The sequence below is a fragment of the Crocodylus porosus genome, unplaced genomic scaffold, assembly GCF_001723895.1.
Source record: "Crocodylus porosus isolate Cpor-Errol unplaced genomic scaffold, CroPor_comp1, whole genome shotgun sequence".
Classification (NCBI taxonomy): domain Eukaryota; kingdom Metazoa; phylum Chordata; order Crocodylia; family Crocodylidae; genus Crocodylus; species Crocodylus porosus.
Window position 1 is genome coordinate 3,475,528 of NW_017728886.1, and position 21,981 is coordinate 3,497,508.

At 49.0% G+C, this 21,981-nt stretch overlaps 2 protein-coding genes across 2 annotated transcripts; one reads left to right on the top strand and one right to left on the bottom strand.

Moving 5' to 3' along the window:
* The first annotated feature begins 2,132 nt into the window (after positions 1-2,132).
* On the top strand, positions 2,133-4,237 carry LOC109306069 (5-beta-cholestane-3-alpha,7-alpha-diol 12-alpha-hydroxylase). Its single transcript, XM_019529330.1, has one exon. The coding sequence runs from the start codon at positions 2,197-2,199 to the stop codon at positions 3,727-3,729; it is 1,533 nt and encodes a 510-aa protein (XP_019384875.1). The 5' UTR covers positions 2,133-2,196; the 3' UTR covers positions 3,730-4,237.
* Positions 4,238-14,276: 10,039 nt separating this feature from the next.
* On the bottom strand, positions 14,277-20,962 carry LOC109306079 (obscurin-like). Its single transcript, XM_019529340.1, has 7 exons — positions 20,586-20,962; positions 19,747-19,855; positions 17,451-17,690; positions 16,577-16,800; positions 15,615-15,690; positions 15,159-15,308; positions 14,277-15,025 (listed from the first exon to the last, which is right to left on the bottom strand). The coding sequence occupies exons 1-7, from the start codon at positions 20,641-20,643 to the stop codon at positions 14,848-14,850; spliced, it is 1,035 nt and encodes a 344-aa protein (XP_019384885.1). The 5' UTR covers positions 20,644-20,962; the 3' UTR covers positions 14,277-14,847.
* Between the last annotated feature and the right edge of the window lie 1,019 nt (positions 20,963-21,981).

Sequence of the window (21,981 nt, forward strand, 5' to 3'; positions counted from 1 at the left end):
CAGCTGGAGTACTGCGTCCAGTTTTGGGCTCCACAATTCAAAAAGGATGTGGAGAAGCTTGAGAGAGTTGAGAGAAGAGCCACGCACATGATCAGAGGTCAGGGTGTAGGGATGAATGGGTGAGACATACTTTCCTGGACTCCTTCCTGGGGAGAACACACTTCTGAGAACAACTAACTCAGCAACTTCTGCCAGATTTATGTTATTAACTTCTAACTGGATTATTGCTCAAGCAAGGGAGAGGAGATGGCCTTGCACAAAGGCTGCCTGCCCTCTGCTACAAGACATGCAGGAGGACGAAGGGGAAGAAATGCTTCATGCCCAGCATGGGCTTTGAGAAGCTAAAGGTACCGAGATGCTCCCCAGGCGGGTGTCTTGGGGGGCTGAAGTCCTGCTAATAGGTCACAGAGGAGAGGTGTAGTGGGACCTGCTCTGTGTTGTGGGAGGGGAGAGCTGGTGGCAGGAGGGGGTTGTGGCTGGAAACAGGTGAGAGGCAGAGTGTGAAAGGAAAGACAGGAGGAAGGAAAGAGAGACAGAAACACAAGGGCAGGAGAAAGGGGAGATGAGGAACTAAAAAATGGTGTTGGGAAAAGAAGTAAAAGGAGAGATCAAAGAGTTGAAGAGGACGGTGAGGACAGTGCTTACTGTGCATGGGTGGTTTCATAAACACAGGTCTTTCGGAGAGAAGAAATGCCACACACAGCAAACGAAGTAGAAGTTTGTCTCCCTGGGGCTCTTTCAAGGACTGGTTTCTCTCCGAGTTGCAAGCAACGTAGATCAAAAAACAACTCGGTTGCAAACAGAAACATAGTCTAAGCCAGGGGTGGCAATTATTTCAGGCCGAGGGCCTCTTACTGAGTTTTGGCAAGCTATCAAGAGTCGCATGACAGGCAGCCAGGGGCAGATCAATATTAATTTTCTAAATTTTTTAGGGGCCCCACAAGCTGGATATAATGGCCTGGTGGGCCGCATCTGTCCCACAAGCCACATTTTTCCCACCTCTACTTTAAACTGACCTTGTGAAGTTGAGAGGCAGAGAAAGTAGAGAATCAAAACCAGGAAAATGCATGGTAGTGGGAGTGTGGTGCCAGGGGAGTGTGGAGGGAGAGGGGAAGGAAAGTGGAGGTAACAGAAAGGGAATCATAAGCAAAAAATAGCATCTGCAACTTCAAAACATGTTCTTATTTCAAATCAATACAGAAGTAGCTTCTATTATGGGGGCTCCAGTGAAGAAGGGGTCCCCATGCATTGGACACTGTAGAGAGAGAGTAAAAGTCCCACCTGCTATGACCTTACAGTTTAGGTACACATCATCGGTCCTCAGCTGGCAGGAAATGATGTAGTTGGGGCTGGTCCTGCTTGGAGCAGGTGGTTGGACTAGATGTGACCTCCTGAGGTCCCTTCAACCCTCATTTTCTATCACTGGCGATGCGTAGGGGGTGCACGTGCACCCCCTGAGTGTGGCGGTGCATCCCCTATGAAAAGGTGCCGCCGACGCTGTTGTTCATAAATTCTATGAAATTAGGAAATGGTGCAGCTTCTTGGGAGCAGTGTTGCTCTATAGCTAAGAGTGTGGTCTTTTAGGTATGTGCACTGGCAAATCCTTACAGCAATGTACAGTGCAGGCACTGGGCCATCTCCTCAATGGGTGGGTACCTGCATAATCCCCTGTAGGCTAAAGGACTCCAGTGAGATCCACCGCCAGGCGGTTGGCCCCATAGCTAGGTTAGGATCCCAAGTTCAGGATCCCAAACACAGCCAGCAGCCTCCAGCAGTTACCACAAAGCACCCAGCTCTTTGGGAAATCAGGTCACTTCTAGCAATCACTGCCTCATGGACAGTCCTCAAGAGGGGCTTTGAAGGAGTGTTTCTGCTTCTGCTGGCCTTTGGAGGGAGGGTGGGCAGGACACTGCCTGTTGGCAGGTCAGGGTCCCCACCTGCTTGAATAACAACGCTGATCACACTGGCCCCTTCTAGCCTTAAAAAAAAATCTGCACTCTGCATGAACTGAAACAGAAGGTAAGACCTGGCATGCTCGTTAGCTGCAGGGTTAATGTGAATAGCAAACAGAGAGCGAGGCCACGTGTCAGTGGTTTGTAATCTGATACCTGAGAAGGGCAATTTATAAATACAGTAGTCTAATCATCTCTCCGCAGTCTGGCTGGATCCTTTGTGGCAGAGCACAGATCCCTAAGAATGGCCATCTGGATAGCAGTTCTTTGCACCCTGTTAACAGTGGTCCTCGGCAGCCTCCACTTCTTGGGAGCATTTCGCAGGAGAAGACCCAAAGAGCCTCCCCTGGACAAAGGCTACATCCCATGGCTGGGCTACGCACTAGATTTCAGAAACAACAGCTCAGAGTTTCTACAGAAGATGCAGAGAAAGCACGGGGACATTTTCACGGTGCTGATTGGAGGCTACTACTTCACTTTTGTCATGGACCCATTGTCTTTTGGGGCCATTGTGAAGGAATCCAGATCCAAACTGGATTTTGAGAAATTTGCATCTGAGCTGGTCAGGAGGGTTTTTGGATACCATCCTGTCTCAACAGACCACAAAATCATTCAGCTGGCAAGCACAAAATACCTGATGGGAGATGGGCTTGTCGTCATGACTCAGGCCATGATGGAGAACTTGCAGAACGTGCTGCTCCATAGCCTGGGTGCCGGAGTAGAGGGGAGGCCATGGAGCCAAGATGGGCTCTTCCACTACAGCTACAACATTGTCTTCAGGGCTGGCTACCTGGCTTTGTATGGAAATGAGCCAACCAACGGCACTGCGAGCAAGAAGAAAGCCCAAGAGCATGACCGCACCCACTCTGAAGAGGTCTTCCATGAGTTTCGCAAGTACGACCGTCTCTTCCCTCGTCTGGCCTACGCTGTGCTGCCGCCCAAGGATAAAATGGAGGCTGAGAGGTTGAAGAAGCTCTTCTGGAACATGCTTTCTGTGAAGAAGACCTACACAAAGGATAACATTAGTGGGTGGATAAGCAGCCAAGAACGGGACCTGGAAGAGAATGGTGTCCCCGAGTACATGAGGGACCGGTTCATGTTTCTACTGCTTTGGGCCTCCCAAGGCAATACAGGCCCAGCTTCCTTCTGGCTTCTCTTATATCTGATGAAACATCCCGAAGCCATGAAGGCAGTGCGGGAAGAAGTGGACCAAGTCTTAAAAGAGTCTGGTCAGGCCGTGAAGCCATGCAGCACCCCAGTTAACGTCACCAGGGACATGTTGACGAAGACCCCAGTTCTGGACAGTGCGGTGGAGGAGATGCTGCGCCTGGCAGCCGGCCCTATTCTGATCCGAGCGGTCGTTGAGGACATGAATCTCAAGATGGCCAATGGGGAAGACTACATCCTCCGCGGAGGAGACAGGGTAGCCCTGTTCCCCTATGTTGCAGTTCAGATGGACCCCGAAATCCATCCTGAGCCTCTCACCTTTAAATACAACCGGTTCCTAAACCCTGATGGCACCAAGAAGGATTTCTACAAGAATGGAAAAAAGTTGAAGTACTCTACTATGCCCTGGGGGGCGGGCACATCCATCTGTCCTGGACGTTTCTTTGCAGTCAATGAAATAAAACTGTTTGTGTTCTTGATGTTGCTTTACTATGATATGGAGCTGGTTAATGGAGAAGAGGAAATCCCTCCCATAGATAACAGCCGGTGGGGTTTTGGTATGATGCAGCCCACTCATGATATCCAGTTTCGATATCGGCTACGCTTTTAATAGGAGACGGTGAGCCCCCTTCTGACATACACCTATTTTGTATTGGCTTGAAATTCATTCATTAGTGAATCACTAGTCAAATTGAGCTGTTGAGGATAGAAGCTGTTGATGATGCGTAAGGACATGGATAAGTTTAAGCCTGTTAAATGATTGCTGCAACCTCTCTCTTTACTCAGTGTGTTGACCTTGAGGTACATCACAGCTCTGCTTGTACTCTTGTCCTGTTATCTACACGCTGCTCTGACTTTCGGACTGTCATTAGGAATTGGGCTACCTTCTGCTGCAGAATCGTAACCGGCTGCCTCTAGGAGTAGCTGCCTCCAGACCGGCAAAGGAAGCAAGAAGATTAATGAATTCCCCAAAGGAAAATAGGAGCTGGTAGAATTTCTTGAGCGTGGGCTTCTGGTTCTCTACTTTTTTCACTCATTTTAAATCTGAATGGAGTGTGTACATTGAGAAATATGTATGAATTTTTCAGGTGGCAATAAATATGCTTTTTATTAAGTGATTAAGTACAAAGAATTTGCAAATTATTTTCAGACTAACTGAACCATAAACCTTCATTCTGTGTTTTGCCAACATTTCTTCTTCTTAAAGGGACACAGTCGGTTTCTTTCAGCCCTAACATTTGCTGTCTGAAAGGATGATCCCAGCGCAAAGATATTTTCCAACATTTGGTTTCTCTACCCTCCATATTCTGCACCATAAGGTAAGTGCAGGCATCTTGCCAGGCTGAGTGGTCAGACTTGGCTGAGCAGGAGCTATTTAATTTACATGGGATATGTTTGCATGTTAAATGCTATATTTCTAAATACATCAGAGTCAAAGGGAGGTGTGAACTGAGGGTAAAACTCCAAAAAGCATAAAGCACTGCCAAAGTTAGGTCTGTCTTATGTCTGGCACAGATCTCACCCAAGGTGATTTAGGAGCCTCAATGTCTCTGTACCCATTTATGGCATTTAATATCCCGAGTCATGTGCGACTGGGGGACCCAAGCTAGAGGGAAGCTTTTGACACTTTAGTTGAGGTTATCTAGTCTGTTAATGAACTGCTGGTTTGAAAAGTTAGGAACGTCTGGGGAAACACCAGGACACCGGAGAAAGGGAAAGGCGGGATGGGACTTCTAGAAAGGCAAGAACACCGAGCACCCGCATGATACTTATCTTCCAGGAAAAAGCAGTTGGCAAACATCAGATGGAAATGACTCATACCCAGCAGAGCAAGAAAACCACAAGAGAACAACAAATACTCTGGTCCTACCCTGTCCGGTCCCCCTTTCTGCATCCGCTCTCTGCCACTGTGAGAAGGGTGACTGGGCAAGGTGAACCTATGGTCTCACCCATCAGTGGCAGCTCTTATAAGCACCCTCTATTTATAATGGAAAAGCTGCATCAAACTAGCTTTTTTAAGGCAATGAAGAGTTGGCGGAAGTTGATTTACGTTGCCAGAAATTTACAATTCAGATTTCTTTTTCTAGGGCAATTATATCATTTTATTGCCATACCAATTATCATTTCAAACTTACTCAGGTCTGCTCCGTCCTCACAGGGGCTCTGCTTTGTGCTTCACTATGTCCACTGGATTTGAACAAGTGCTTAATGGCTGTATCAGGACCTGAGACTAACGAAGAAGAGAGGGGGCGTGGGGAGACATGAGGAGGGTGAAAACCATACGGGTACATGATTAAGGAGACACAAATCACTTTACCCACCACCCAACCTTTTTTAGTCTCCCATGCTGTCACCCTGTGCCCTGATGCAGTCCTGAATGAAAATTTTTCTTACAGTATTAGATCGATTAGGTTCAATCTACAGTGTCATTCTTCTATGCAATTCGCTCCCCTGGCTGCAAAATAGGCTGTCTGGTGTAGTGAAGTTATTAATCAACTTTGCTAAAGTAGAGGGAACTATTTTTAACTGCATTCCTGAACTACATCCAACCTTGAACTTTGGATATGTTAGGTATGATTGGGGAACTTGCCTCAAACAGAATTCAGTCTCATTTACATTGACCTTAGTGGTGTCTTTGGAGTAAGCAGGCCGCATTATTAAGTACACTCAGCCGCAGCAATAGTTTTAAAATAAAGAATTCAACCCAAAACAAAACCCTTTGGGGGAAGGAGGGGAGAAATGTAATAGTCTTGCCTGAACAGAGATCTAACGCATTTCTGAAGCAGTGCTAACCAGGCACATATGGGCAACATCTTCAGCTGAACAAAGTCTCTTGTTACCGAGCACAAGCTTTAACATGTCCCCTTGGCTTTTAGTCATTTCTTTTGCTCATCTTTCACTCACTCTTCATTGCCCTTCTAATAAGAGATGGCGCTGTATGGGTGTTACAATACTTTGGTCATATTCTCCTTTTCCTTAAAATCACCAGGACATGGAATGACACAGGCGGCCGTTTTCTGAGCGTTTCAGAAGCACTTATAGAAACAGCGCTCTTTCCGAGTGTGGATGGTGAAGGGCGTTTGCATCCTGCTGTTAGACCCCTCCTGTAAAAGTCAACGTCTTGGTGACATTTGAGTTGGTCCAACAGGATAAAGGGCCGCTGTCAGTGATGTGTACATTTGAACGCTCGGTATTTCAGGGTACAGATAAGCCACCTACAGTTTGGATCATGCTTGCATATCTGGAGGGAGAATCTTACAAGATACACTGTCCTTGAGAGGGGGCTCCCAATCAGGCCTGGGACTCCCCACAGGTCTGGAAATTTGGAGATGAGAGCATAGTGGCAGCATTAATTACCGTGGCTCCCAATGACATGGCAATTGATGCTGCCACCACTCCCCCGCCACAAAATTTCTGGACCCATAGGTCCAGACATCCCTATGCCCCACACTGGACTCTCAATCATACTGCCCACACTGGGGTCTCTCTTCACACCCACTCAGGGCTCCCAGCCCTGCCCTTTCTCTCAGGCTCCCTGCCTGCCTCTGGACCCCGTGGGCCCCCTCATTCCCCACACTGGGGCCTCAATCCCATGCCCCTGGAGCCTCACACCTGGCTCCTTCTTGGGGCTCTCAATCCCACCCCTCAGAGCCTCACATCTGGCTCCTTTGTGAGCCCCAGGTCCCACTTGGTGGACCTGGGCCCTCTTCAGATGGCCTGGACCCTGCCTCAGGCTCCACACACTGGGCCTTGTTCTTGGGGTGTGCTCCCCTAGCTTTTCCCCTCCATGGGGTACCTGCAAGGCAGCGGGGCTGAGATTTTCTGGCACCCCCTACTCACCCTTCCTGGATGCTGCCCTGCTGCAGTCAGTCCCACCACACCATCCTCCCCAGCAGGGTGTAGTTTTAGGTTATGCTCCGCGACCAGGAACCTCCACCTCCCCTGTAGTTCCTGCCCGGACCGCCACGTGCTCTGGGAGCAGCCGGCTTGAGGATATTGCTCCTTCGGCCCCTGCGCCAACTGCTCGCTCTGCCCAGGCTCCCAGCCCTCTCCATCAATCAGGTGGCCTCCTGCTTCACATGTGACCGCCCGCTTGGGCCTGGTCCCACCTGTTTACTGCCTACTCAAACCCTTTTTGAGCAACAGGCACAACCTGTGCCCTGTCACACCCTGCTTCCTCGAGAAACTTCCTGCCCTGAGAAACAGCAAGGATTTTATTTGAACTGCGGTTTAACTCAAGGGGGCACCAAGCCTCTTCCAGTCCCTTTGAAAGCCCATGAAGGTGTAGGGATGGGTGTGTGAGACACGCCTGCTTGAGCTCCTCCCTGCGGAGAACACGCCTGGTTTTAGCCCACTCAGTAAACCCGATGCAGCCAGGTCTATCCAGCAGCTCCTTCAAAACCCACGTGATCAGCCTGAGTCTGGATCATTGCTCAGCCACGAAAACTCAAGCAGACGAGAGCCCTACCCAAAGGCTGCTCCGAGCCCCCTCGAAGACACGCAGGAGGACTAGAGGGAAGAAATGCTCCACACCCATGGTACCTTGAGCTTCTTGAAGGAGAAAGAAACACAAGGGCAAGAGGAAGGGGAGCTGAGGACCTGAAATAAAAAGGTTTCGAGAAAGGAAGCCAAAGGAGGCATTCGAGAAACACCAGAGAAGTGAAGAGATGATGGCTCCCTCAGGATGCCAAACAAAGCAGGCGCTTGCCTCCCTGGGGCTCTTTCAGGGACCATCCTCTCTGCTTCATAGGTCAAAAAATGCCACGGTTGCAAACAGAAGCAGGGTTTAAGCTGCCACTGTGAAGCCAAGAGGTAGAAAGTAGGGAAACAAAACAAGGAAACCGCATGGTATTAGGGAGTGCAGGTAGTTGTGGGTGGGGAGCCAGGAAGGTGGAAGAACAGGCTAGCCCAAAAATAGCATCCAAGTTCAAAATGTTCTTATGCAAGCCAGAAATTAGGAAATGGTATCGCTTCATGGGAGCAGCGTTGCTTTTCATCAGCTAAGCATGTGGCCTGGTATGTACTGGAATAGGCACCGGCAAATCCTTATAGCAATGCACAGCAGTACATGTGCAGGTCCGTGTCCTCGGTGAGTAGGTACTTGCATAATCCCCGGTGTAGGCAAAAGGGCTCCAGTGAGATCCACCGGCAGGCAGCTGGCCTAATAGTTAAGTTAGGCTCCCAAGTCCAGGCTTGCCTGTTTGAACAAGCGGCCTGATTTTCCAAAGCCAGCAGCTGCCAGCAGTTACCACAGAGCATTTGGGAAAAGAAGCCACTTCTTTTTTTTGCAGTTACCAAGGAGGGTAAAAAATACCACTTTTTTTGTTTCAGGTATATTATTAATTTGATCCTGGGTGTGACCGTGTACTGCATCCGACTGGAGGGCCCGGTGGTAATGTGGTGGGGCTATACATGGCTCCTATAAACAACCCCCATTGCAACCTCTGGAGTAAGGTACATATAGGGTGCCTCGAAACCCTAGGCCCCACTGCCCTGTGGGTACTCCTGGGTTGGAGAAAGGTGAAGGGGCATCGCCCTGACAGAAGTTCATCCTTGCTGAGATGTTAGGCACTCTGCGACAGCTCTTATCTGTTGGTCTCTGGCAGAAGCTACAGACACAGAGACACTGAACATCTGGGCTTGGTCTGGCCTTTGGACTCTGTCTCCATGATTGAAATGGGGGATGGCAGGTCTTGGGCAGTCTCTACTCCTCCATACTCTTGCCTTGGTGCATGCGCTGAAGGTCTTGGTGTGATGGTTGCAGGACCCATCAGGCACCCGACTAGACCTCTTACGCATACACCAGGATTCGGAGGATCGACGGATGCCATGTAATCTTATTCCGTACATGGTACCACATACAGTGTGCGTGCAAGCATGTGTGGGAATTGCTGCCTCTTAGACAGAGTCCTCAAAAGTAGCTACAGACAAGTGTTTCTGCTGCTGGCCTTTAAAGGGAGGGTGGGCAGCTCACTTTGCCCCCCCTGTGTTTCAGGGTCCTCACCTGCAGAGTATCAATACTGATCACACTGGCCCCTTCTAGCCTTAAATAAATCAGAGGGTGTTTTCATAAAGAGAGACAGCAAGTCAACACACTTGTTAGCTGAAGGTTTAATCTGATCTGCAAACAGAGCGGGGAGCCATGTGTCCGTGATATGTCAGGATTGACGGTAGTCTTATGTAGAGTTTGGATTATGGATTGTGTAGGATGGTTTAGATAGGGATGATCCCACTTCAGGCGGGGGGTTGGACTAGATGTGACCTTGGGAGGTCGTTTCCAGCCCGACTTTTTTATGACTAGAAGTGACATTTGACTCCTAACACTTGACAAAGGGAGTGTCAATGAACCTTGGCTAGTCTTTCCCAATAGGATTTTCTCTAATCTGGAAAAGCAAGAGGCAACTCTGTCAGGTGCTCTATGGAATAGATTTCATAGACATTAGGGCTAGAAGGGACCTTGGAAGATCGAGTCCAGCCCCCCGCCCCAGGGGCAGGAAGTCAGCTGGGGTCAAAGGATCCCAGCAAGATAAGTGTCTAGATGTTTCTTAAAAGAGTCCAGAGTAGGTGCTTGCACCACCCCTGGAGGGGAGTCTATTCCAGGCCTTGGGGGCTCAGACAGTAAAGAAGTTTTGTCCAGCCTAAAATGGTCTTGGAGGAGTTTGCGACCATTGGATGCTGTCATCCCTTGGGGTGCTCTGGTGAACAGGCGTTCCCCCAGATCCTGATGGTCACCCCGATGTACTTATAGGCAGCCACCAAGTCACCCCTGAGCCTGCACTTTTCTGGGCTGAAGAGTCCCATGGCTCTCAGCCTGTCACCATAAGGCTATTCTCCTGTCCTCTGATCATGTGCATGGCTCTCCTCTGGACTCTCTCAAGCTTTTCCACATCCTTTTAAAATTGTGGAGCCCAAAACTGGACGCAGTACTCCAGCTGCAGCCTCACCAAGGCCAAGTACAAGGGGAGAATGACGTCCTGGGATTTACCTGAGAAGCATCTATGGATGCAAGCCAGCGTTTTGTTCGTTTTACCAGGTGCGACATTGCAAATAGTTGAATCTGAAACCAGGAGGAAGAGTCATCCAAACACTTATGCAGCTTTTATTTTTACAGTCTGTTTAGGTTGGATGGAAAACCAGATTGTTCCCATTATAAGCTGACTGTGCAATTTTAGGTTCAATTAAAAAAACAAACAAACCCCGCCTTGTTCCCTGAATGTAAGTCCCTAGCTACAAGACAACATCCTTGAACTGCTACTGTGCATGCAACCCCTGGCAGGAGAAGCAAATGACCAAAGAAAGGACTCCAAAGGGCCGAATGCATTAAGAGTATTAAAATAAAAGCGCCAACAAAAAATTCTTGTTTGGCATTTTTATTGCTTGCACAAAAGTGGTGCAAATCCAAGATTGCTGGAGGCCAAACTTGAGTGTAAGTGGAGTGCAATTTTTATGGTTGCTTTGGATGAAAAAGGGTCAACTTATAATCACAACAATGCGGTATATTGTAACAATTGTCAAGGGTTTATCAGTATCATAGACTCAATCAGGCAACTTTGGCCCTGGTAGCCAAAGCCATTTTCTACTTAAAGCTAATTGCATGGGGATGCGCTGTTAGAGAACTTGGAGGTGAGCTGCTGCTAATGAGAGAGGACTCATTTTGAGGCTTAGCTAGTGAACCAATTAAGGACAGATGGGTGGATGTGTAGAGGTAAATGGCTGACACCTTGATAATGATAATCCAAAGTCTGCAGCAGTACACAACAAGGGGATTTGCTTGTCTGCACTCTGTCAACCTACCCTTCTCGCATCGGTCACGCTATGTGGGGTCTTTGCAACATCTTCCATCATCTTCACTGGTGTTTTTGACAAAAAGGCTCTCAGCGTTACCAAGCCATAGTTATATATTGATAATTCAGCAACAAATCTGGCTTAACTTCATTGACAAGGCAGTTTATTTAACAAAAACAATATTAGGTCTATAAGACTTCCGACATGCTCAAAATGCATGCACGCTGGAGAAGCAAAATCACTTCATTCCAATCAGGTAAGAAGGGTGTAGGCACCCCAATCTTAACATGTTTAACCTACGTTTTCCCCTCAAAAAAAAAAATAAAATCAACCCCTACACTCTCCAGAACAATCACCAGAACAAAGAATGAGGCCGCGCCAGCGTAAAGCACCTCTGATTTGGATAATAAAACGCACTGGAGGGAGAACAGAGTCCTTACAAAGCTATGGGCTATAGTCTAATCTCCCAGCAGTGTCGGGCCAAAGTAACTGATTTTCCCTGTGGTGCGAAAAAGATTGCAATATGGCCCTGTCCGCCAGGATCTCTCTTCTAGAGTGGATGGTGGAGTCGGTCTAACTTTGAAACTCAAAGCTTCAGAGTTGGTTGTACTTGCATCCATCTTCCCAGCCTAGTCCGGCCTGCCCCACTTTCCGCCCCATGCCAATGCTGCTTGGTGCCGGAGCATGAGAAGGGGCTACACAGTGCGAGGTTTGAGCATGCGCCATCAGAAAGACTGGACAGGGTGTCACCATTTTACTGCCACTTTTGCTCTTTCGCGATCGCAAGAAGCCACCATACGTTAGGAACTGATTTTCCCTCTGTTTGCCATGAACCACAACCAGATAGAGCTCGACGAGCGAAGCGTCCCATTATATATTGTTTGCAATGAAAGTTACCAAACAATATTTTGTGCAAGAAATGGACCGCAACAGAACCATTGGATAGTTTGTTCATTTCATATACACTCACAAGTACACAGCGATTATAGGCACAAATGAGTCACATGGTTAGACTAACAGCTTTTAATTGTAAAAGAAAACAACCCATTGAAACAATGAAAAAGAAAACTAAACCCTGGGAAGCTTTGGCCTCTTAAGAACAAATCAAAACCTACCACATTTGCCAATAACTCTGTTCCCACATCTCTCAGTATGACTGGCTGCATCCACAGGGTTACGCGAAAGCACACTCCCATGTACTAGATCAAAGGATCTATATACACCAACAGCCCAGGCTCCTATGTGGAAGAATCCCTTTAAACATGCAATGTCTCTCCCTAATGATGCCAAGGCCATGGATGCTTCTGAAGCCCTTGACCGTCGTGCGAGTAGGATAAACAGGACCCTAGGCAAGAGTGGGGACCTGTCTATGTGATGCTGCTACTTCAAGGCAACTGAAGGCAGCCGATTTTCTATGAACTTCTTTCACGATGTCAGTGCAACGATTAGCATGTATACAGCAGCATAGCAGGTGCGTTGTATTCAGATACATCTAAAACATTCACCAGCACAATGGGTGCAATTTATCTGCCTAGATTCACCCAGGAGATTCAGCAGCATAGCAGGTGCATCCTGTTCGGGTGCACCTAATACATTCAACAGCATGGCAGGTATAATCTACGTAGGTTGACCCAGATATTCAGCAGCACAACAAGCGTGTCCTACTTAGGTACGCCTGGTATACTCAGCAGCATAGCGGTATGACCTACCTAGACACACCCAGAGCATTCAGCAGCAAAAGTAGGTGTGTACTACCTAGATGCACATAAAACATCCAACACCACCGCAGGTGCATCCACCCCGATACATGTAGGACGTTGCACAGCAGAGCAGACATGTTCTGTCTAGCTATGCCAGGAGCACATATAGAGGGTATCATCTACCTAGATACATCAGGAGCACAGAAAGCACAAATGAACTATACAGTCACCAGCTCACCAGAGGTGCCTTTTACCTGGATGCATCTTATACATTCAGCGTCACAGTAGGTGCATCGTACGTGGATATACTTCAATTATTTAGCAGCAAGCAAGCATTGCTATCTGACCATCTAGCAGAAGCAGCCTTCACTGTGTTGAAGACACACAATGGAAAACATTGCACTGGCTAGTTGGCTTCAGTAGAAGGGGCTGCGCTGTGCGTGGCTGATTCAAGAGGGTACAGCAGGCGTGAAAGGAAAATGAGCATCTTCCATGAGCACCTGTCAAGCTGGCATTTGGCCAATGACAGCGCTGAGCCTGCCAAAGTCACCTGCTGGGCAGAAGCTTCCTCCGTTGCACTGCACTCACAGCTGGAAAAGAGCACAGCTCACAGAGGTAAAGCACAGGGAGTTGTATCTGTAGGGAGGTGAGCAATGCACCACGCCTGCACCCCTGCCCCCAGGCATGGCCTTCGGTCGTTGTAGAACTGTCTCAGGGATGGACAAAAGTTTCCTTCCTGCACACGCTCCTCTGAGAAGGAATTCCCAAGGCTCAAATCCTAAAAGTGTTGAGCCTCAGGAGCCATCTTCCCTGGGGGAGACCCTTAGCAACATGCCGAGCTAGCATGTGGCAGAACCAACTTTGGATTTCTAAGCCTCGCATATATTTCTAAGACAACCAGTTCAGATAAGCCAAGTCAGGGGAGGTGCTTGGTAGGCCTGCTCCTGACTCTGAGGATGAAAGACCTGAAATATGTGTCCAGCATCACTATGGTGATGCTCACAGAAATACTAGTCCTCAGAGGACATGGGGCTGCTCTTCCTGCAGCAGAGTGAGCAGGGGCACACGTGACACGGCAGTGGGCTAAACTGTGCCCCCAACTGCGCAGAGTGGAAAAGAAAGGGCTTGTGTGTCTGAGATGGCACGAGCTGGGCCATCGTCCAGGATGGAGCAACACACAAAGGATTAAGCTGTGCCCCGACCCCTGAAAAATGTGGACTATCGATGCCACGCCAGCCTTTACCTCTTTCAGGCCGTGGCTCATAGCAGGGTTAATGAAGCAAAAAACCATGCACACGTCCTGTGCTACAGGAGACACATAAGACTGATTTCCAGTGGAGACCAACTTAGCATGGCCCCTACTAGCCTGGACACAAGAAGGCTCCTTTCTAGCTCACCTGACAGAGCTGCTGCTTACAGACCCAGTTCAAATCCCCTCTGTACTGCCAGGTTAGCTGTCACATAATGTGCTCTTGTGAAGCCATTTTGTGGCTGGCTTTCATTCTCCATTTTTGTGGCTGCTGTGCAGCCAGCTGCTTTTTCACAGCTGAGGAAGCTACACCCAGGTTTCCTCTTGCATTCGATCCTGGCTGGCAACTGCAGGCTTTGTAGGCACGCTGCACACTGAACCCAGCCGCTGGTGGGTCCTGACCGTACATGTCTGCTCCAGCAGGTTGCACAAATGCTATCGGCAGCTGCAGGTGCCCCCAGGTGACTGAGAAGAAAGGCAGACACATCCTATCTCCTGATATCCCCACAGCAACATTTGGGGTTTTTTGGAACAATTAAAACTTATTCCACCCTGGGACACAATTTGGTGGCCTCCTCTGCCCAACCCACCAGCTCAGGGCTCCATTTCAAGGGCAATATTTTGCCAGCTCCTTCTGGTTTGGAGAAAGGCTAGAAACTAGCCTGAGTATCGCCCGAACAATGAGGATCAAACGTCGCTGCGGGGCCATGGGGTCTGAAGAGGCAAGTGTCCACGAGCCGTGGCTGGAAACCAGGGTGGAAGTCTTTGAGCAGTATTTACGTGCTGTCTTCCAGCACCGAGGGAAGGATTTTCACAGCCATTTAGGGGATTGGGATGCCCAGTTCCAATTCACTTCCAATGGGAACTGGCCATACAAATCCCTCTCTGAGGCATCAGGGTCACCGCTTTCCTCCAGGGAATTAATAACCAGCTGTGCCATTCCCCTGATGGACAAATGAGCGGGGGTCCATGGAGGGGTGGGAGGTGCCCGGATTCACTGTGCAATCATCACGCCGTACTTTGAACACAGCAGGCTCCTCTTCTTCTCCCGGTCGGTTAGGAAACTCCTCAGCTTGGTGGTGGAGAAGGTGACCACCGCCTGCTGCTTGTCATCCAAGCCTGTCTCCTGCAGCCAGGGGATCTGCAGGCACTCTGCTGCCGATGGCCTCCCCCTAAGACAGGAAAGAGCTGCCGTGTCAAAAAGAGGTTGGACCAGGCAGAGCCCTGCTAGCTACCGTGGGATAAAGACGAGAGCTAGAGCTGGGCCCTGCATGAGGTTTTGCAAGAAAGCATGTATCCTCTTACCAGGGATTGGCACAGAGCGTGCTCTGGAGAAACGACACGGCCCCTCCGGACAGCCCTGCGTAACACCGAGTGAGCTTGATCTTCCCTCTCCTGGCGATTCTGGGGAAGTCGCAGGCCACCTCCGAGCTGAGCGGGTAGTTGGCGCTCAGCCTAGTGACAAAGAGGAGGGTGAATCAACGTGAGGCCTCCCAGTCCCATCCCCAGGCCCTTTTGGAGAACGCCTATGAAATGGTGCATTAACAGGGAGGAAGCAGATGACACCAGGGCTTGGAAGTGTCAGCTGTGCAAGGGCTGGTCTGCTCAAGAGCGTGGCTGGAGTATGCATGGGCTCTGGGTATCCTGAGCTGATGCCACAGGACCTCGGGGCTGCTGATTCAGTGTCTTTCTGCTGGTGCATCTCCCTTGAAGCTCCAAGAGATGTTAAAGCTGATGCTAGGGAATAAGGGACCGACTTACATGATGAAAGCAGTGACACCGACAGCCCAGATGTCAGTCTGCGGGAGGGCTCCTTGCTCTGACTGGAGCTCTGGAGCTAAAAAGAGCACATCAGTGTAAATGGCATTTCCTTCCAAGACAGGACTTTGTTTCTAGCAGAAGGCTGCAGGCTGCTTCTAATCCTTGCTATGTTTCAAGGGAAAGAGGAAGAAAGGGCCCATAATAGGGGCTGAGACCCTGCCGTGGAGCATTAGCACAAGTCATTGGACAAGGACTAACAGGGACCCTGGACTGTGGCCCCACAGAGCTTTGCCTTTGCTATGCATTTCTTGTTCTTCTCTGGCTGCTCTTGTTGCTTTTGCCTGAGCAATGAATGCATTCGCTGCAGTGCGCATATCTAGCATCAGGGCCCGATACCCCTCTCACTTCCAGCACTGGGAAGCTAGGGTAATTGTGGTGAAGCTACGCAAGTCACACTAGGGTAAGTAGGAAGATGCTCGCCAGATGTGCTCCAGCCGTGTCCATCAATGCCCATGAAGGGATGCTGGGCTTCACAGGGTGTGGACAGCACACTGTGCACCACTGGAGCTGGGAGCTGAGAGCTGCCAGCCCAGTCCTTGGAGGCAATGGCTCAGGCAGGCTGCTATTCCTATTCGATTCTCTCCTTTGCAACCAACTGATCTCAGGGCAGGGATCATGCACGTACTGGCTCAGAGCATGCCACAGCCCAGGCTAGGCCAGACTCTGCAGGGGCCTGTTCTTAAGTCTACCACTAAAACCTCCTCCACTGCTGCATAAGTGAGACGGGCATCTATCTGTGCCAAGCTCAGTTTCCTGTTTGCAGGGTAACACCTGCAAAGGTGGGGACTCAGCAGCTACAAACTCATCTGTCCGCTGCTGCTCCCAGTCTGACCTTCCCAAGGGGCGGCGATCCCAGGCCGTGCTGACCTAATGCCAGCACAACTTTGCTGTACCGCACTCACCCATGGTTTCAACATAGTCTGTGCATTTGTCCATAGTAATGGTCTTGTCTGGTGTGTAGAACTGTGCATTGCCAAAGTCCAGGAGCTTAAGCAGGTTGGGCTCAGTAATGATCATGTTTTCAGACCTCAGATCCAAATGCAGGATGTTGTGGGTATGGAGGTACTCAACAGCAATAAGAATCTGCCACAGGTAGTCTCGGACCTCCACCTCAGAATAAGACGGCCTGAAAAGGTGGAAATCATAAGCTGCTTCTGTGCCTACCTTCACTGCCCAAACTGAGAACAATTCTAGACAAACTGGATGGACTAGCCTGGGTGGAGCACTGTGTCAGTGCAGCCACCCCACTTCCAGTATCCGAGCAAGCTCATGTAGAGCAAGCATGGATGTCTCTAACACGGCACGTGGTTATGTCACATTGACATCCTTTCAGGATCAGCGCTGGGATCAGAATCCAACTCTTTCGCTCCCTCCTCTTATCTTCTAGGTTTAAACCCTCAAAAGGACGTCACAAAGCAGGTTGAAGGAGAAAGCGACAGAGTTGGGCTGGTTTTCAAAGTTGATGCAATTCCTGTGCAGTCTATTGTACACCTGAAAGGTTGGATTTGAACATGTCTGTTAGGAAGGAGGCAGAGTTTGAGACTCTAGGAATCTAGCTGGTGATCAAACACATAAAAAAAAATGATGCTTTCCATTGCTGGAGGAGAAGGCAAAGAGGCTGTGTTGTTTCTCCAGGCCCTCCTTAAAGATGATAGCCAAGGGGAGACAAGGGCGGAAGATCACCAGGATGAACATTTGGGTAAAAAGCAGCAAATCTTTGCCAGATATACCAGCCCTGGACACAACTGGTACAGCGGGTGCACAAGAGAGTCCTACCTGTTTGCCAAAGAGTGGAGTAGCTCTGGTCCCACACAGAGCTCCTGGATGAGGACGAGGTGCCGTGGGCTCACATAGGCTCCCTCCAGCCGCGCTATGTTTATGTGATGAAGCTTCCTCAGGACCTGATATTCCTGGAGCACAGCCTGCTTGTCCTCTGGGCGGTAAGGGATAATTTTGGCAGCCAGTGCTTTTCCACACAGTTTTTCCCGACACTGTCTGACAATGCTGAAACGACCCCTGGGTCAAAGAAACACAAGGGCAAGTTACATGTGTCCTCCCTTTTGTGGCCTGGTCCAGCCTGAGCCAGATTCTGCCATACCTTCTGTTTCATGCACGAGGCAGAAGCCAGGATTGTACTGGGTTAATAGGGGAGACTATAAGAGACATCATCTATATGACATTTTTAAAAATTTGCTTGAAGCCAGAAGCAAAAGGCTGATTCCTGGGGTCTGCAATCAACAGCTGCAATGCCTGATACATCAGAGAGAAGATCCTTTACTAATCCATAGTTGAGCTGGGCTATACACTAGTGAGCTCCTTACTTATCTTGTGAAATACTAATTCCCAGATGTATAAACCTGAGGGATAGGTTATTTCCTAAGGGTAAACTGAGGACCGTTTCAGGGTGACTGCATACCTGGAGTGACACCCAGCTGGCCCCCATCTTCACCCACCTGCCCCAGGGGGAAGCTCCTCTTCTCTAACTTGTGTCTCAGAGTGTCAACAGTGTGGGGCAGAGAGCTGACTGCAAACTCCCAAGTGTCTCTGGTTCTGTTACAACTGGTGCCTAGAAAGGAGTGCCCTGGACCTTGGGGCTAGGGACAGACATGCAGAAAGCCCAAGCCTGAATTGACTGAATCTTTGCAGGTTTGTTTAACATGCCTAGGTTGAATTGGTTTGCAAGTGCACAGACATTCCCTCTGGACTGAGGGAATGCAGGCACAAGCCTGCAGTGGCTCAGGCTAGAAGCTGTGGGGTGCTAGAGCAGCCCTCCCTTCCCTTCTACAGTGCTGAGCTGAGGGAAGAAAAGGCCAGGCCCCAGCAGAGTGCTCTGATTAGGGAGGGATGTAAACCCTCACCCTGTCTGCAACATCCCGGGCTTTTCCCCACTTGTTGCTCAAGGGGCAGGAGTGTTGCCAAACCCGAGCCCTGGGCTAGCACTCTGAGGCAAAGGGATGGGGGGTGCAGTGCATGCATCTGTTGATGATACTGAGCTTTTCAATCTCCCTCTCCCTGCTTCTTCATACTGTCTGCAAACCTGATAGGTGAGGGAGCCAGTAGGGACCTGATAACACAGCATTTATTAGCCCATCAAGAAAGCAAAAGCTTCTCTTTTTAGTTGAACTCTTAAACAGCTTTTTCCAAGGAAGGAATGGAGGGATGTTACCAGCTGACTGGTTGATTAGCTCCAAAAAGCCCTGAGCGGACACTGTCTTGTCCGCCTTTGTCCTGTCTCAGTGAAATTGGAGACACACACACACAGGCACCTCTCAGCATTAACTAGCATACCACATGCCTAGGGTCCATGGGGCTGGGGTCCATGCTGTGGGAAATGGAGGGGGGGGATCCCTGTTTGAACAGTGAGTGGCAAGGCAGGATGAGGCAGGGGGAAGCCAGGCAGACCCTGCTGTGCCTACAGTCTCCACTAGAGCTCTAGCTAGGAAGCAGAGGGGCATGGAGAGCCCTGTTCTCTGGAGCAGACAGCCCAGCCCAGAGCTGCAAAGCATCTGGGATGCTGGGGGGCTCTGGTTTAACTTAAACCCAGAAGAAGTCTGAGACAGACATTGCATAAATCAGTTTGACCATCAGTTAAGTCTGATCCCACATTCAACCAGGTTGATCTTAAACCAGTTTCAGCCATTTTGAAACTCGTTGATGTGCATTGAACTTATCTTCTGTTTACAGGTTTAAACCAGTTTTTGATCAGTTAAACTGGTTGATGTGTAATGTCTGTCCCTAGCCCAGGTACTCGAAGGGAAATTCCACCTATCCAGAAAGAGGACATCCTGCATGGACTGGCAAGATGCACATGAAGGCTAGATGCTCCAGCAGACTTTGACTCAGAATTCATCCACCAGCCCGCTGGAGGAGGGCTGCCCCACCAACAAGCCAAGCTCCCATGTCCTGTGATTTTACCTACTGGAGGTGTCCTTATTAAAACCAAGTGGAAAGGAGACAGGACACAGATGGGCAATTGGTAAGTTTAAGGTAGTGGCATTTCCAACGGTGAGGACCCAAACTTTAGCTGGCAATGCTGGAGTCCATCCCCCACCTAGATTTGTGGCCTTCATACCTTTTGATCTCTGTTTGGAAGGCATAGGTTTGGTGGGTTGGAAAAGGCTCTTCAGGTGTCATTATTCCACCCTCTTCTTCGGAAAGCCTCTGCTTTGCAGACTGGAAGGCTAGAAGGAAAAAGGGACACAGGTCTATAACAACACTGACCAAATCTTCATTTAGCTAATTCTTGGGTGCCTATAAATGGAGATGGAAGCAGGCAGCTGCAGTATTTCAGATTTCTGCAGACAAGGTTGCTCGATGTCTAAACACCAAAGTCATCAAAGTTGTACTTTAATGCAAACAAGTCCCTTCAGGTTTAGTGTTTCCTGTCATGCAGTCACTGCAAGCATACTGTAATGTTATGTTAGAGGATGTTGGGCAAAAGGAGTGGCACAGTCCAACTGCAGCAGGCGAGCAATGAATTTATAAAATATCTAGCCTAGGACTTTGGTTCTCACCAGGTCACAGCCCTCAGTGAGGGTGGCAGGACACTGCCTATAGCTTCAAAACTCACCCCTATTCATGTTTCAAATGAAGTGGGCCCAGTTACTAACAACTGCTAGATGAGGACCCCAATGAGGAGCAGCACATGACCCATTAGGGCCTCTCCTTTGAAGTACCATGTGAACTGGCATAAGGGAAACTGGGACATGTCTCAGTGGTTGTGAGATCCCAGTAAAAAAAAATGGACGTGAATTTCTGGCCTAGGACAAGCAGACACAGGTACAACTGATACACAACATTGCTATAGGCTGGGCTTGAGTTTGGTATGGTAGGATCACCTCAACTAGCAGAGAGAAATAACATGTCACATAGGCCATCATCACCCCACCCTGCCAATGCATGACTCCTTACCCAGCTGTTCTTCTTCACCAATCTTTACTTTGGCAGACGCAGTACTGTATGGGCCCATTCCAGCTTTACTGATGCAGGCTGTCCTGAAGGAGTAAACCAAGCCGCTCGGGAGATTATTGGCATAGTAGCAGCAGTCAGAGACACCAGTAGCAAGGGTTGTCCACTCCCCATCTTGGCCAAGAAAAGAAAATGTATGTCAGGGGTTATTCCAGGGGATCATCTCATTCTTTTCTCTGCTAGTCATGCTCTAAGAGCAGAAAAAAGTTGCAACATTTTTAAAAGGCGTCTCAAAATGTTTTTAACCTGGGACTGTCACTTCGTGGTGACTTTTAATGCATTACAGGGATTGCATACTCTTACTTCTGACACCAGGAACTTCACATCAAGACCCATACAGCAGCATGAACCTGGGCTCAAGTTCACTCCAGGTTTTTGGACCTTTTGGGGGAACTCACAAGAAGTTTGTAGTGGAATTCAGACCCGAATGAACCGGAAGTGTTTTGGGGTGGCATTGTACATGTTTCACTGGGACTCTCCATTTTATACAATTGTTGAACCTAGTGAGAGGAACAGCTATGGGGCGAAACGCAAGAAGCAATATACGGGAAACACAGCATTGCCCAAAACAAAGACACTTGCAAGTCTGCTAAGGAGCTGGAACTGTGTGGGCAGAAAGCTTTGCTGAGGCTTGTTGAAGGCGTGGGTGGATGGAAAAGCACCCGACAGAGAAACAGCAAATGCCTGACACAGGAGTGCATGACCTTCAAAGAGAGCTTTTGTGCTGAGAAGCAGCAGCTGAAAGAGCTGTGAGCAAAAGGGAAACTGTTTCTCGGTGTTATCATTTCTCCTGTATTCAGGAAAGCAGGATGCTGTACCTTCTTCTAGATGAACAGAATTGCAGCAAGGACATCTACTGCCACTTTTGCTTTCTTCTCCTAACTGGTACTACCCTCCACTTCAGGTAACAGTGTCAACAGAAGTCATGCAAGCCACTGAAGTCATGCAATATGGTTCTGTTAAATCATCAGGGAAATGACAAGGCTCTTTGGGTAAATCTGATATCTTCTATTAAGCCAACTCAAATAGTCGGAAAAATTCTTCTTAGCAAGCTTAGAAGAATTTTTCCAACTATTTGAGTTGGCCTAATAAGATACCAGATTTACCCAAAGTATCTTGTCTGCCCATGTCCTCTGACCAACACAGCTACAACCTACGCCCTTGTAATCAGGGAAAATGAGGTGCCACAGATCCAGGGTCAGGAAACAGGAGGAAGGGATTTATTCAGGCATAATCCACATTAAGGATAGGATGTCCTAGAGTGCTCATGGGTCTTCAGACTGGGCTTCGCAGTCTGTTCAGCTAAAAGAAGTCCCATGTGGGTTGTGGCTTATACAGG